This window comes from Hemitrygon akajei, chromosome 1, assembly GCF_048418815.1.
Source record: "Hemitrygon akajei chromosome 1, sHemAka1.3, whole genome shotgun sequence".
NCBI lineage: Eukaryota > Metazoa > Chordata > Chondrichthyes > Myliobatiformes > Dasyatidae > Hemitrygon > Hemitrygon akajei.
In genome coordinates this window covers 103,113,478-103,129,829 of record NC_133124.1, presented here as the reverse complement: position 1 = coordinate 103,129,829, position 16,352 = coordinate 103,113,478, and the positions used below count along the sequence as shown (strand labels likewise).

General features: G+C 40.2%; 1 protein-coding gene across 1 annotated transcript in view; it reads left to right on the top strand.

Annotated features, from left to right (window-relative positions):
* Positions 1–431: 431 nt before the first annotated feature.
* The window catches only part of zc3h3 (zinc finger CCCH-type containing 3), a 265,179-nt gene continuing 249,258 nt past the window's right edge, over positions 432–16,352 (top strand). The window contains exons 1-2 of the mRNA XM_073048635.1: positions 432–545; positions 3,518–5,165. Coding sequence (XP_072904736.1) covers positions 500–545; positions 3,518–5,165 — 1,694 coding nt within the window. The 5' untranslated portion in view covers positions 432–499. The remainder of the gene's footprint in view (positions 546–3,517; positions 5,166–16,352) is intronic.

Sequence of the window (16,352 nt, the reverse complement as noted above, 5' to 3'; positions counted from 1 at the left end):
GAAACTGAGGAAACGTAGGAAATTGAGCGTGGACATCATTGGTAAGCAATGACTCGTTGGAAGTAGGACCCGTCCAACGACAAAAGCTTTGAACCTGTTCTTTGGCATGAAAAGAGAACCGAAGTGCTATTCGAGTGTACTAGGGAACTTTTAGAGCTAACGCTCGTCAAAAGGTAATTGCCCCTTTACAGATTAAAGACTGAATCCCTGGACCGCTGTTGACAATTTTGCACCCACAATGACTACTCCTACACATCACTTGCTTGTTAGCAGCAAAGCTCTATTACGCGAGAAATAGATTTGTTCCGCCCACCTTAATGTCAAATTCCAAACTTAATTGGTGATCAAGCGCCGTTGCGTCTGCCACCCTGGACTGGTTTACGAGGGTGTCAATCACGCGGGGTCACCCGTTGGCGAATTTACGTCATGACGTCTTGGGGATGGTGGCTAGGTCGTACGTAAGGAAGAGTCGTGGGCGTCGTCGTGAGCAGCTAGGACCATGGAGGAGCGGGCGGTGTTAGAGAGACAAATCCGACTGCTGTCTGGTGAGTGCTATTTGCTTCCGTCCATAGACCTGGAGTCTGTGGCTGGGATGTTTGCGAAGACCATCTTGATGACGCTAATAATCGCCGCGTCCATGATGTGTTTATTGTAAGAAAAACGGGCATGACCCTGGGCTAATTGTCAGTTTCACGGGCCCATAGACTGGTTTTGCAATAGATGGTAAATGTATTTATCATGTGTATGTCAAAACGTGGTGTCAGTGTGTTATCCGCGACAGGTTTTCATTTCTGATTGAGGAGTTTTTAGGTTTAAGTCCAGGCTGACTTCAGTTTTCACACCATGGCAGAGATGCTGAATTAAGTTATTTCATCCTGGTCAATGTTTTTTTCTACTAAAGATCAGTTGATCCAGTTTTTATTACTGGTTGTGGAGTATTATTAATGAATGTGATGGAGGCATTCACTTTTATCATTATCCTTTCAAGCAGAATGTTCCAGATAGTAGTCACGCTCTAAGTAATAAGAATTCTTGTATTCTCTCATTCTCTTACTCCTTACCTTAAAGCTGTGGCTGTTGGTTTTACTTTTAGTTGCGAAATTATGTAAGTTTTACAAAAAAACTAATTATCCTAACCTCCATACAACTGTCTACTTGGATCAAGCCCCCCCCCCCCCACCACCACCGCTGCCCCTACCTTCCATTTCCCCAAACAGAACAAAGCCTGTCTAATTGAATTTTTTTTTAAAAATGCTGAAATATCGCAGTCTATCCAAACTTCCTACAAAAGTGAAATGCTTTTTTCAAGCAATAACCTGGTGATTCTTCTCAACACCTGTTCCAATGTAATCGTGACCTTTTTACAATGCCCAGAACTGCATGCATTATTCCAGAGGTGGACCAACCTCTATGAGCTTATACGCTCTGAGCCTTGGCTTGTGAAGGGAAGTATCCTACATGTTACCTCTGCCTGTTCAATGCATTTGTTATATCACTGGAGAGTCAGCCTAGACCTCAGATCTCCATGGTAAGAATTAAACCTAGAAACTTCTCGCATAGAACTGAATCCTGAATCATGGTTAACCTGTTGATACTATGTTTTAATACACTCATGATAAATACTTATCACCTATTTCAAACTTCTTCACTATTGCTGCCACCTTCCGGAATCATTGAAATTGTACACCAAGGCTCATCTGTGCCTTCTTACTCCCGAAGGTCCTACCATTCCTTACGTATGTCCTTTGCTTATTAATCCTACTAAATTGCATTACCTCATTATATATCAAGATTAAATCATATCTGCCATTGTTCTTCCATTTTACTAACTCAATGATATTGTCCCAAAACCTACAATTACCCCTCACTATCAACAACAACAATCTGTAAACTCATTAATGGCATCTGCTACATTAATATCCCAATTATTCATGTGTATTTAGATAGTAAGGGCCCCAGCAATGATCACTGTTTTACACTTGGCACAGGTTTCCAAACACAAAAACAACTGATGGCCTTCACCCTATGCCTCCAGGTCAGTTTCGGATCAATTTTTCTAAGTTTTCTTGGATTCTACAGGCTTTGTCCTTTAGAGACAAATGCCCCATGTCAGGCCTTATAAAATGTTTTACTGACATCCATGTTGGTGAAATCAGCCACTTTGTCCTCATTAATACATTTGTTACCCCTTCAACAGTATCAGTCATACTGCATCTCCCACTAGCAAAGTTTTATTAAATATTTTTGATAAATCTCTGCTTTTCTAAACTTCCTTTTCATTGCTTGACGCACAGGCCTATAAAAATTTTGCATATCTTTGCTGCACTTGAATAAAGATTCCACATTTGCTATCGTGCAATCAACTGGCATCTCTCTTGTGGTCAGTGCAGGCATCTTTTAATTAATGTTATAAATCCCCTGATTTCCAAGAACAGCTTAGAGTGTTTAGTGGAAAGTTCTTGTCTGTAAATGACAAAGAAAGAAGTGGCTTGAGGCTCTTTTTGGTGGAACTGGCTGAGAGGCAAAGGTTTGCTAGAACTACCCTGGGTTTGTTTTAAAAAATGCTTTGGGATGTATCTTTCAAAGATAGGATCTCACTTCTATTTGGCACCTGAGAAACATCATCTTCAACACTTTAATGAAGTGTCAACTTGTATTATCTCTGTAACACACAAAATGCTGGTGGAATGCAGTAGTTCAAGCAGCATCTATAGGAAGAAGCACTGTCGATGTTTCGGGCCAAGGCCCTTCGTCAGGAATGAAGCAGGGTCTCGGCCTGAAACGTCAACAGTGCTTCTTCCTGTAGATGCTGCCTGACCTGCTGCGTTCCGCCAGCATTTTGTGTGTGTTGCTTGAATTTCCAGCTTCTGCAGGTTTCCTCGTGTTTACATTATCTCTGGAAAATGGCTTAACTTCAATAATGAAGTGATATCTTTGAGTCAAACTGCTGGAAGGTTCTTGGTCGCTTCATACAGCTGTTAGCTAGATTGAAAGGAACTCACTTTGTACGGTTGTTTTTGAATGGAGGTACTGAGTCCAAGTCTTACTTTAGGACTTGAACAAAATTTAGGTTCCTGGTGTGTGTGTGTGTCTGTGCCTATATCTATCTGGGGTTGGTGGCAGGGAGGAACTTGGCATATTGCAGATTTCAATTATTTCACCATTATCTCACCATTTGAGTGTAAGAATTATTGTGAAATAGATGCTCTTGTCATTGTTGTAATGCTGGGAAAATATCCATGTGCCAAAACTTAATTGGTAACCAAATAATGGGAATACATTGATAGAACAACTTAGCATATTGAATTATCTCAAAATTAATTAATAAATTTGTTGTTTTTGATGTTATGTAATATGCTTGTTGTGTTTACTTGGTCTTTTACGGATTTTTATTGTGCATTAAGTTGAGACAGTTGAAAATGTAATAATTTCAATTCTGGCGTAGTCCTCTACTATACTACAAGTATTGGTGCAATCATTTGGATTAATTGCTTCTTTTTCCTTTCAACTCCTGCAGCTCTTATAACGAACCATAAGAATGTTCATGGAGATGTTCCTGCAGTTCCAGCATCTTGTAGTGCACACGGGCAAGGGCACTGGGCAAAAAGCAACCCTAAATTCACATCTGTTTGCCCACAAAATGTGCCACTACATCATGGGTCCGAATCCAGTAGCTCATGGCGAACAAAATACTCTCTAGTAAATAAAAAGCCTGTTGATACAGTTAGTGAGACATTTAATGTTCCTCGAGGCCATATAATGCCTGCTGGAGTACGTGAGCAGAATACTGTTAGAAAATGCATGGTGAAAACGACTGTGTCAGGAGATGGCAACTTGGTTGTCAAGTCAGACGGAGAAGTTCAAGCAAATCCCCGAGCACAGTCTTTGTTGGACATGAATTCTCAGCTTGCAGTGAAGAACGATAAGCTGTTAGGACTGAAGGCAAAGCTGGATAAAGTGAAAATGACCAGGAAAATGAATGTAATGGATGGCACAAAGTTAATCTCTTCCAATGGGTCTACTGTGAAAAGTGCATCAAAGCAAGAAGAGGAAAGAAATTCCCAGATTATAGAAAAGAAAAAGTCACTTGAAGCATCAGGAAATATCAAGGGGAGTGCTTCTTATAATTGTTGCACTACGTTGGCGCATTGTTCTACTAAAACCCCATATATGGAGACAAGTACTATTGCAACATTTGAAGCATCAAAGTATGCACTTCAGAAAACCTATCTGAAGAGTAAGGTTCATCACATTGCTAGTGAGACTGCTCAGGAAGAGGGTAAATTCCCACAAGTCATGGAGTCAAATAGTGGTGTTTGCACAGACCTTGAGATATCAATAGAAAAGTTGCATAGACCTACCGGGATGAATAAAATTGCTGATTTGGCTGAGCACAACAAAAATGATTCTATAAAGTCAGGAAAAGTTCAGAATGCTTCAAATCCTCTAGACCAAGTGCTGTTTAGTACTTCCCCAATTAAAAAATCTAAATATACATGGCAGAAAGGATCAGATCTGAATATAGATTCTTCACCACATAGGCACCAGAATGAGACTCTGAACAGAGTCATTGAAACAGCCTCTCCCTGTGCTTCTCAGCTTCAAACAATGAATGTGATTGGTAGCTCTTTAAAATCAAAATTCCCTTTGTCACTTCGAGTACTTAAGAAACAAAGGGCCAGTACTCCTCTCTGTAACCGTATGGGTAAGGGTAGGAAAGCGAAGTATGTTTGGGTTTCTAGCACTGCTCAGTTAAACCAATCCATGAGGTCCACTGAGTTGGCACGAAAGTCTGTTTCACCAAGGTTGGTTAAAAGTACTGTAAAATGCGTTGCGGGAAGCAGTAGTACAGCACTCGGTCTAGATCCAGGAGTTAGATCTGCAGGAAAACATAAAAAGGCCACAAGCTGTCAGAAAATAGGTGGCTTGTCAAGCAAGTACCGTTGGAAAGCAATGGAAGCTGCTTCCCCTTCAAAATCACTTTATCAGTGGAAGTCACAGGACTCTTATAAGACTAGATCTTCAAACCATCAGACAAGAACTGTATCACTGAAAAAAACTGAGCTTGCTATTGATGTCCCAAAAAAGGTGTTGAATGAATCTGCATCTACACATTACAAAATGAAAAGCACAACAAAGATTATCAGGAGAAATGGAGGAAAGAGGTAAGTTTGTTTTAAGGCATGATGCTACTTCACTGCTGAAATATTTGGAGTTGGAGGGGATACCTTGAAACATTTTATTGCTTTAGAAGTATAATGTAGTTGCAAGTTATCACAGTTGTTCTTTGAAATACCAGTGTAATTAATTACAATAGGGGAGAGAAATGTTTGGTTGAAAATAATGAAGGAAAATGTGTTTTGCCAAAAATAATTTTCAAGAGCTTTAATTTGGCCAGCAATTATTCCAACTCAACTATTATCTTCTAGTGTTTCTGCAATATTTTGTGGTCCAGGATGTATTTCTGAGGGTGTTCTGCATGTACATTGAGAGGCTTAGTAAAGTTTCATTACAATATAATTTCTAAACTGAAACAGATTAGTCTAAACCTCTTGATTTGGAGACATTTAACTCAAATTAGCTAATATTTATTTTCTAAACTCTTAATTTTTACTTTGCATTGTTATTTAAGTAGTTCCTTTTAAATAGTTTTTACCCCAAAACAATTTATTTTTAAACTAATTTAAATTATCCAATTCTTTGGGAATTTGTATGTTAGCTTGATAGATAAATTGGGAAGAAAACGGTTTTGTGTTTAATAAATACACTTACTTGGAAAATATGGTATACTTTGTCATCTTGCCACCTTATGAACCAATTATAATGTCTGAACTGCTTTTGTGTAAGTTAATGTTTACAGAAAGTACTCTTAATGAAGCCAAAATGTTTATTAGACCAAAAAACAATGTCATGGTTTTAACTTTCAATCTGGATATGGGTGAATTTTTCCTCCCAATATTTGCTTACTGTGAGTTGAGCTGTCATTTATTATCAATTGTGGTTGAATGTTGAAAACTTGTTATGGGGCTAGTAATCAGAGGGTTAAACTACAAATCCAAGATCATTCAAGATATTCAAAATGCCCATGATCATGAGGCCTTAAGGATGTTTTTGACCATGCCTCCGGCAGATATGGTGATGATATAATATGGGCTTCATTTGGGAAAATGTTAAGTCAGATGTAACCTTCACAAAGTTTCACATAACATGAATTGTTATTAATGTCTGGCTGATTTTTGGTAGTCTGTTACATAAAGTTACGCTGCTTCAGTGATGCACGAGGTTCCTCATATTGCACTAAATTGTGTATAATTTCTAATTTTAGAAATAATGCTGTTTTGGGGATTATTTTTGTATAACATTTGGTATTACAAAATTTCCAAGGAGCAACACCAAATAAAGTTAGCTCCAAACCACATGTGTACTGCTTCCATTTATCTAGTGCATGTAAATATATCAAGAAGGCCCCATGGTAATTTCCTCTTTTCAGGTAGTCCCTTGGAGCTAAAGATGACTTGCTCCCAGTCTATTTATGTGGGGTTCTGAGATGACCAGTGAGGCCATTTTGGAGCCAGCAGAGGGTGCCACATACAAGGGAGAAGCTGCATAATGGGGCTGATGTTTGGGAAGGGATGCATTGTTCCTGAAATTGGGTCTTGTAATTCTCAGTACCTTCCCAAATGATTCTTCATTTTAAACCCTCATGAGCTGAAGATTCCCATGAATTTTTTGGAAACGATTTTGAGAATATCTTAGATTGTTTCCGTCATCTATCTATCTATCATCTACCTAGAAATCTCTTGTTTTAATGAAACTGAAAATAGAATGTCTGTTTCAGTATCTGTTATGGGGCAAGCAGATGACATGGGCTGTGGATTGGAACCTATTGTGTGTGATTTGTGCCCTCAGGCTAAGAACGTCTATTTGGCGAAGAAACCTTTAATTGATTTGTTTATGCCACCAGTGAATTTGGATTTATAGGGTTTTGCACACATGGCATTTGTGATTTGAGGTTCCTGCTGAAGGAAATGGGTGGAGGGGTGGAGATAAATCCCTACCAAAGGAGGTTTAAAGCCCTCCTTTCCTCCGCTAACCTGCAGGTCACCCTTGGGCAAAGGTGCAGCAGCTGCTTAGCCCCCACCCCCCACACCACCATGATCAGGATCACATTTTTCATCCTAATGGCATCTTTCCTTTAGCAGCAAGACCAAAGCTGATGTTCTTTAGGTCATGAATTTTCTTGGCCCTTTGCTATCAGGTTCAGGGTCCTGTGGACTGATTTATTTTTATTTATTTTTTCCTTTGATCTATGATGGAGTTTCCAGTCCAAACATACCTAGCATTTGCTGGGTCTTTGTGATCATTCTTATAAAATTTGGCCTGGTCTTTTCTTTTCAAGAAGGTAATGTACTAATTATGTGGACTTCATGGAGGGAGCAGAGTCCAAATGCTGTTGGTTGGAGATTGTCAGATTGCAAGGTTTTTTCCTGACGAGCCTTCAGATCTTTATCATTATTTTGTAGCTATATTTCCAACTCCATTTTTATTTTGAAGCCAGGAAATTGAAGATAATGAGATGGATTAGGCAGCAGTTAGTCTAGTAGTCTTCAGTAAATTTATTTGCAATGGTAATGTGGATGCCAGTAGAAAAGATCATAAACAACATATGCGAGTTGTTCAGAAGTGTCCCACTAAAGTCTTTTTTTTCCCCTGGCCAAGTAAAATTGTGTTCCTAACATTTTGGTACATATAGAACACTGTTGGCATTGGCTTTCCCTGTTCGCACTTGCAAATCTTACTTTTATGATGATCCATCATTTATGACTTGCATTGAGGTCACGTTTTATCTCCTTGTGAATGATAAGATCTGGATGTGTTTGCTTTTCCATTTTGAAGATCAGAATAAAAAAGTCCTCTACCATATCTTTATTTATCAGGGTTTGTGAGTATTCTGGTTCTGTGTTAGTTAGCTGGGCCGTCGTAACACTTGTGTTACTTATCCCATGAAATTTGTGAGACAGTAGATGAGTTCATTCTTGACAGTAAAACCACTCAAAGATAATATTCCTAGCTTTTTAGCCATTATGGAACTCTGGCTATCATTTCCCTACCTGCCTGAGTCAGTGGTGGAGGCAGATGCACTAGTGAAATTTAAGAGACTACTAGACAGGTATATGGAGGAATTTAAGGTGGGGGGTTATATGGGAGGCAGGGTTTGAGGGTCGGCACAACATTGTGGGCCAAAGGGCCTGTAATGTGCTGTACTATTCTATGTTATTTCTATGTTACCCCATTTCTTCTGTACCCTGAATTGCAGATGAAATAGCTCCACTTTAAAGCCTAATTATTGTCCAGTTATTGAAACTTGCACTTTAATAGACTGAATATAACTTGGCATACTTAATATTTTTTCGAGTAGCTATCCTGGTTCACGTTTAGATGATTGAAGTTCTCCATTATCATTACACTATGGCTTTTGCACATCTCTGCAGTTTTATGATAAATTTGGTCCTCCATATCTTTTCCAGTAGCTGCAGTTCTTTCCTAAAGAGTTATCTCGGTAATATAATTAATTGCACGTGTAGTGTTTCTTAATTCTAAGATGCTGTTTGGCAAAGAAGCAGTTTCAGCGACAGGTTACTATCGATGCAATGCTCCTCAGACAGGATGAAGAGGTCAATACTCCCCAATGCCATTAGGCTTTACAATTCAACCGCCAGGACTTAAGAACTTTTTAAAAGCTATTATTAATGCTTTTTGAGATAGTGATTTAGGTGCATATCATATTTTTTTACTGAGTTAAGTATTGTATGTAATTAGTTTTGCTACAACAAGTGTATGGGACATTGGAAAAAAAGTTGAATTTCCCCATGGGGATGAATAAAGTATCTATCTATCTATCTATCTATCCATCTATCCATCTATCCATCTATCCATCTATCCATCTATCCATCTATCCATCTATCCATCTATCCATCTATCCATCTATCCATCTATCCATCTATCCATCTATCCATCCATCTATGAGCCAGGATGGCAATAACATAAAAAGCAAGGACATAGGAGTTTCTATACATGGTAACTTTCTTGATTAGTAATTTCCTGGCCCAACAAGGCAGCTGGCTTTAGTCAGCTACAGTAACTGAACCAACCCAAGTACTTGGGTCATTTGCAGTGGAGGATATCTATGAAACCTTGATTATGATACGATAACTTTTAGAAAAGCTTCTGGAAAAAGTATTAGGTACACTAAGTTATAAGCAATTAAAGGGCAATCTTCAATAGCTGGGCAATAATTAGGCTTTAAAGTGGAGATATTTCATCTGCAGTTCTGGATGAATAGTTTTCTATAGATCTCATAAGTTACCCAAAATTTTCACCATTGGCATATTCCTTTTGATTTGGTCATTACAGGCTAATTGATTGTCACCTTATTGGTGTTGGTTTATTATTATCACATGTGCCTAGATACAGTGAAAAGCTTGACTTGCATGCTGTTCATACAGATCAAATCATTACACAGTACAGTGAGCTTGACTAAAGTAAAACAATAAGTGTAAAAGCTACTGGAAAAAAATGCTGTGCAAGTAAATGATAAAGTGCAACTTCACAATAAGACCATAAGACAGGAGCAGAATTGGGCTATTTGACCAATTGAGTCTGCTTTACCATTCCATTTCAACAAGCCTGATTTATTATCGCCTCAACCACAATCTCCCTCCTTCACTAATCAAAAACCTATCAACTTGCACTTTAAATAAACCCAATGGTTTGGCCTTTACAGACATCTGTTGCAATGATTCACTACCCTCTGGTTAAAGAAATTCCTCCTCATTCCCTGTTCTAAAGGGATGCCCTTTAATTTTGAGGTTATACTCTCTGTTCCGAGCCTCATCCACAATAGGAAACATCCTCTTCACATTCACTTTAGTTAGGCCATTCAGTATTTGATAGGTTTCATTTTTCTAAGCACCATTGCATACAGCCTCAGAGCCATCAAATGCTCTTCATATGTTAACCCTTTCATTCCCAGGATTATTCTCATGAACCTTCTCTGGACCCCCTTCAATGCCAGTACATCCTTTCTCTGATAAGAGGTCCAGAACTGCTCACAGTATTCTGTGCAGTCTGATCAATGCCTTATAAAACCTCAGCATTACATCCTTTTTACATGCTAGTCCTCTCGAAATGAATGCTAACATTGCAGTTGCCTTATTTGCCACTGACTCAACTTCAAGTTAAGTGCACTTCTGGCCAGGAAATGTATCATTGCAGCTTCAAAATAACTTAAACTTGACTTGCAATGTGGTGATAATGTCTTCCACATAAAGACTGCAGGAATTTAAAATGGGGCTTTACCTTAATCTTATTAAAAACAAATAGTGAATGCCTGTTTAATGCTGGCCTTTCCAGTGGTGCCACATATAAACTTTAAAAAAAGTTTACAATGTTAGTTGCCTTTAGATAGAAATACAGGTTATTACCATTAGAGGATAGTAATGAATTGATAGTAATAGTAATGATAGTGATAGTAATGAAACACTAACCATTCTACTGCTACAGAATCTTCTATTAAGAGAAGTTTCTACAGGAGCAGTACATAACTTTCTAACATGACAAAGGTACCTTGACAGTTTGGCACTCACCCAGGGGAATTTTCAGGTCTTAAACTTCAGGGAAGATCCAGGGTCCTATAATTTCTGACTATGTTCTGATGGGAAAAACTCCTTTCAGCACTTGCTTAGCCTCCTAAAACTGCATCATGTTTCACAAATTCATCCATTTTGAAACAGATAGGAACGTTTCAGGCAATTTAAGTTTTTGAAGCAAATGACTAAATATATTTAAATTAATATAATTGTCAACGCTTCAGAAAATTTTCCAAAGCTTCTGAATGCCAAAGTGACTCACAGATATTCAAAATCTTACAGCAATTTTGACAAGTGCTAAGGCTGAAGTAGGTGTTGACCAGTTCTGGAGGTAGGCTTGCCATTTTCAGTGTAAAAGCTGGTACTGCTCCACAAGTTGTATTCTGGCTGTGACAAGTACAGATGATTAGCTGCACATAACCATTCTGCAGTTTGGACATAGACCTTCGATTGATGATATTTGTATTTAATTTCTCAAAAATTGCCAGTGAATTAGGCCAGCCAGTTGAACTTGATGCCTTATGAACTGGCGATTTCAAGCAGCAGAGCTCAGATATGGTTAAATATTCTTGTTTCAGCCTGATACAACTGAGAATCACAACTGCTTCCAAGGTCTGTACAGATAATAAAGATATCTTAATGCAGTTGAATAAACTATCACTGCTTTAAAACCGATGAAAACAATGCCAACTGTGGCTGTACTTGGTGCATTCCATGTAGGAAACATGGCTGTAGGTCAGGGATACAAGTGTGTTTAAGGAAATGGGGTTTTAGAGTCCCAAGACCAATTTACCTTGCTGGCAAACGTATAGTCTTTAGTAAACAAAATTGAAGATCTCTGAACTAGGGTGCTGTATCAGAGGGACATTAGGACCGTCTGCATCCTTTGTTTCATGGAATCCTGGTTAACCCCTTCCGTACCGGACGCAGCGATTCAGACTGACAGGTTCACTATACACCATCAGGATAGGACTGTCAAGTCTGTCAAAAGCAGAGGCGGAGGTGTATGCCTCATGGTCAACTCGGTGCACAAATATATCAGTATTGTCCTAATTCTGCTTACCAGACCTGGAATATCTCTAAATAAGTGCCATTCATTTGACCTGCTGCAGGAGATTTCTGTGATCGTGTTGGTAGCCGTGTACATTCCACCGCAGGCCAATGTCAAACAGGCTTTAGATGATCTGAGCATTGGGATCAACATGCATGAAACTGCATACTCTGATATCTTCATCATTTTGGGGGACTTTTAACTAGGCCAGCCTAAAAAAATGACTAAATAATTATCATCAACAAATCACTTGTAGTACTGGAGGAAACAACACAATGGACCATTGTTATACCACCACTAAGAATGTTTACTGTGCTATTCCACACCCTCACTTTGGGAAGTCTAATCACCTGGCTGTACTTCCTCTCCCTGAGGAGAGGCAAAGACTGAAGACTGTAGCACCAGAAGTGAGAACCAAGAAGGTATGGCCAAGGGAAGCACAAGAACGCTTGTGTGACTGTTTTGAATCAGTGGACTGGCTTGTATTCAGGGATTCATCTTTGAATCTGGTTGAGTATGCCACAGTTGTTACTGATATCATTAAAGCCTGTGTGGTTGAGTGTGTGCCTATGAAAACTTGCTGTACGTGCCCAAACCAAATCTGTGGATGTACCAGGAGGTACGTCACCTGCTGAATGCTAGATTTGAGGCATTTAAGTCTGGTGACCCAGGTCTGTACAAGGAAACCGGGTATGATTTGTGGAGGGCTATTTCAAGGGCGAAGAGGCAATTCTGAGCAAGGTTGGAGGTGACATTGGATGCATGATAACTCTGACAGGTTTGCAAGACATTACCTCCTACAAAGCAAAACTCAATATAATGAATGGCAGCGATGCTTCACTATCAGATGGGCTCAACACCTTCTATGCTGGCCTTGAAAGGGAGAATATAACTCAGCTGGGAAGATCCCTGCTGTACCCGATGATCCAGTGATTTTCTCAGAGACCGATGTTAGGCTGTCAATCCTCGCAAGGTGGCATGCCCCGATGGAGTACCTGATAAGAGTACCAACCAACTGGCGGAAGAATTGAAGGCCACTTTTCAACCTCTTACTGCTACGGTTGGAAGTGAGATCTGCTTCACCTGCTTCAAAAAGGCAACAATTATACCAGTACCTAAGAAGAGTAATGTGAGCTTCCGTAATGGCTTGTCCAGTAGCACTCACGTCTACGGTGATGAAATGCTTTGAGAGGTTGGTCTGGCTAGGATGAACTCCTGCTTCAGCAAGGACCTGGACCCACTGCAACTTGCCTATCGCTACAATAGGTCTGTGGTAGATGTAATCTCGGTGGCTCTTCACGTGGCATTACATCACCTGGATAATACAAACATTTATGTCACAATGCTGTTCGTTGACTATAGCTCACCATTTAGCACCATCATTCCCACAATCCTGATTGATAAGTTACAGAATCTAGTCCTCTGGACCTTCCTCTGCATTGGATCCTTGACTTCCGAACAGTAAGATCACAATCTGTGCGGAGTGGTGATACTATTTCCTCCTCGTTGACGATCAACACTGGTGCATCTTGGGTGTGTGCTTAGCCCACTGCCCTACTCTCTCTATGCCCATGACTGTGTGACTAGGCATAACTCAAATACCATCTGTAAATTTGCTGATGATGCAATCATTGTTGGTAGAATCTCAGATGGAAATAAGATATCAGCTAGATGAGTGGTGTCGCAGCAACAACCTTGCACTCAATGTCGGTAAGAGGAAAGAGCTGATTGTGGACTTCATGAAGGGTAAAACGCAGAAACCACGAACTAATTCTCATAGAGGGATCGGAAGTGAACAGAATGAGCATTTTCAAGTTCCTGGGTGTCAATATCTCTGAGGATCTAATCGAGGGGTCACCAAACTTTTTTGCGCCGCGGACCGGTTTAATATTGACAGTATTCTTGCGGACTGGCCGACGGGTGGGGGGGAGGGTGCAGGTGTTAATCACAACCGGAATATAGGTGATAAGCCAACTATGTCACTTATAAGTGGCTAATACACTCAATTTCTAAAAGGGTTTATCTAACGAATTTAATATTAATCACACAGCACATTTTCTTCACATGAATATAGTGATAAGTCACTTATACGTCAATACCATCATAACTTTTTAAGTAACGTTTGGATATTAAACACACAGCACATATTTTCCTCATATGAACAAATAAAGTCATTGCAACACACCAATATCGCTGAATCAATGGGAGCCCTGGGCTTATTTCCCTGCAACAAGACAGTCCCATCAAGGGGTGATGGGAGACAGTGATACTTGAAGGGGGTTCCTTATGTCCAGTCTATTCCACAATTTAGTTTTCATTGCATTCATTGCAGAATGCCCCGCTTCGCAGAGATATGATGTTGGAAATGGAAGCAACGTTTTCAGTGCTTTTGTGGCTATCTCAAGATATTCAGCCTTGACTTTGATCCAGAATGCAGGCAGAGGTGTTACGTCAAACATAATTTTCTGCCCACCGTCATTTGCAAGCTCGAGGAGTTGATCTTCTTCCCACGCTGACATGGATGATTCACCAAGGACATTCACAAATGGGTCACAGACCCATTCCTTAGCACGTCTTGGGTCACTTGCAGTTGGGAAGTAACACTCAAATTCTGTCAACAACAAAGATAGGTGATCGCGCACCAGCTGTGAGAAGGACAGTGCAGCCTCAGTCTCTCCCAAAATCCCAGCTAAAGTTGGGAACATGTCAAATCTGCCCCTGTCCACTCGCCATCCCCACAGTTCCAGTTTGGCTTTGAAAACACAGACTTTATCTGCCAACTTGGAAGACAGTTGTCATTCTCCCCTGAAGTAACAGATTGAGTTCATTGAGCAGGTTGAAGATGTCACACAGATAAGCGAGTTTTGCTATCCACTCCTCGTCACTGAAGTGTGCTGCCAGTGGTGACTTTTTCCCTGAAAGAGAAGGCTGTACCATCTTGTTAGCTGCAGCTTCTCCCAACAGTTCACGGCACATGTCCTTGGCAGCAGCCTTAGCAATACGGTTAGCCACTTAAGGCTGATTTATACTTGTGCGTCACATCTATGCCTTAGGAACCGCGTACCCTATGCCATAAGGTGACGTGCACCTCCCCAAAAAAGTAACTTGCACGTCGCGGTGACGCAGACCACAATAACTGTGATTGGTCTGCTTGGTAGCATCGCATTTCCTCCTACCCATTTCTGGTTGCTTCTTCTCCGCCATGTCTGTACACCAATGTGAAATAGATGAACCAAATCGTCAAATCTACCTGCTGAAGCGAAAATATTTGAAATGCATTTCCTCATCCATGTCTCTCACGAAGAAACTCAACACAGTGGCATAGAAACCCCACCGCCAACTAGCGTTTTGGCGCACACCAATGCGTGCTCGCTAAGGCGTAGAGCGACACAGAAGTGAAAATCGCACAAGTATAAATCAGCCTTAAGCACGATGCTGTCAGAGCAGCAGCATTTGTGGAGGTGGTGGCTCTCAGAACTTGCTTCTGTCTCGCTTGCTCACGTTTTTTCTGCTCAAAAAAAACAACGGGTTTGTCTTAAGTCTTTAAGTACAGGATGCTTGGACTCAAGAAGCTGAACAGTTTTGAGGGCTTCATTGCCTCATTAGACAACTTGTCTCCACATATCTCACACAGGGGGCTTGGAGCGTGCGAGTCACCGGTCACATTAAAGCCATATTTTATGTACGACTCGTCGTATTTTCTGTTGAAGGAAGCTTTTCTTTCCGCAGTTTCGGCCTCTGCTGTTTCTGCGTTATCATCATCGTTAGGCCTTTTATGTCCCTACCACCTCTTCCAAAGAAACTCAAGCGACGTTTGTTTTTTTACTCATCGAGTAGTTGCAGGTTAATGACCGACTAATGACCTTGCATGCGTTCAAGTTCAACAGTGGGCGTGACAGAGAGTGTGGAAAGGTGCAGCTGACTCATATCGTTTCCTCGCGACCCGATAGCACGTGCTTTGCGGCTTGGTGGTTGAGGACCACTGATCTTAGTCCCAACATGTTGATGCAGCTAAAAAGAAGGCAAGTCAGTGGTTATATTTCATTAGGAGTTTGAAGAGATATGGTTTGTCAATAAAAACACTCAAACTTCTATAGATGTACCATGGAGAGCATTCTGACAGGCTGCATCACTGTCTGTTACGGGGGGTGGTGGGTGTTGGGAACGCTACTGCACAGGACCGAAAGAAGCTACAAAGGACAAAATTAGTCATCTCCATCTTGGGTACTAGCCTCCGCAGTACCCAAGGTATCTTCAAGGAGCAGTGCCTCAGAAAGGTGGCGTCCATTATCAAGGTCCCCCATCACCCAGGATTGTTACCCTCAGGTAGGAGATCCAGAAGCCTGAAGGCACTCACTCAGCGATTCAGAAACAGCTTCTTCCCCTCTGCCATACTATCCCTAAACGGACATTGAATCTATGAACACTACTTCACTTATTTTAAAAATATATTATTTCTGTTTTTGGAACTTTTTAATTTATTTAATATACATATATACTTTAATTGATCTATTTATTTGAATGAAGCAAACTGCAAAATTTTATGAGGCACTTTTTTGGTATATTATGGTAAATGAAATCATATCAAAAGATGTGACAGTAAACTATTACTAGTTAATTTAAAGTATTGATCTAAGTTTTACACATTGATA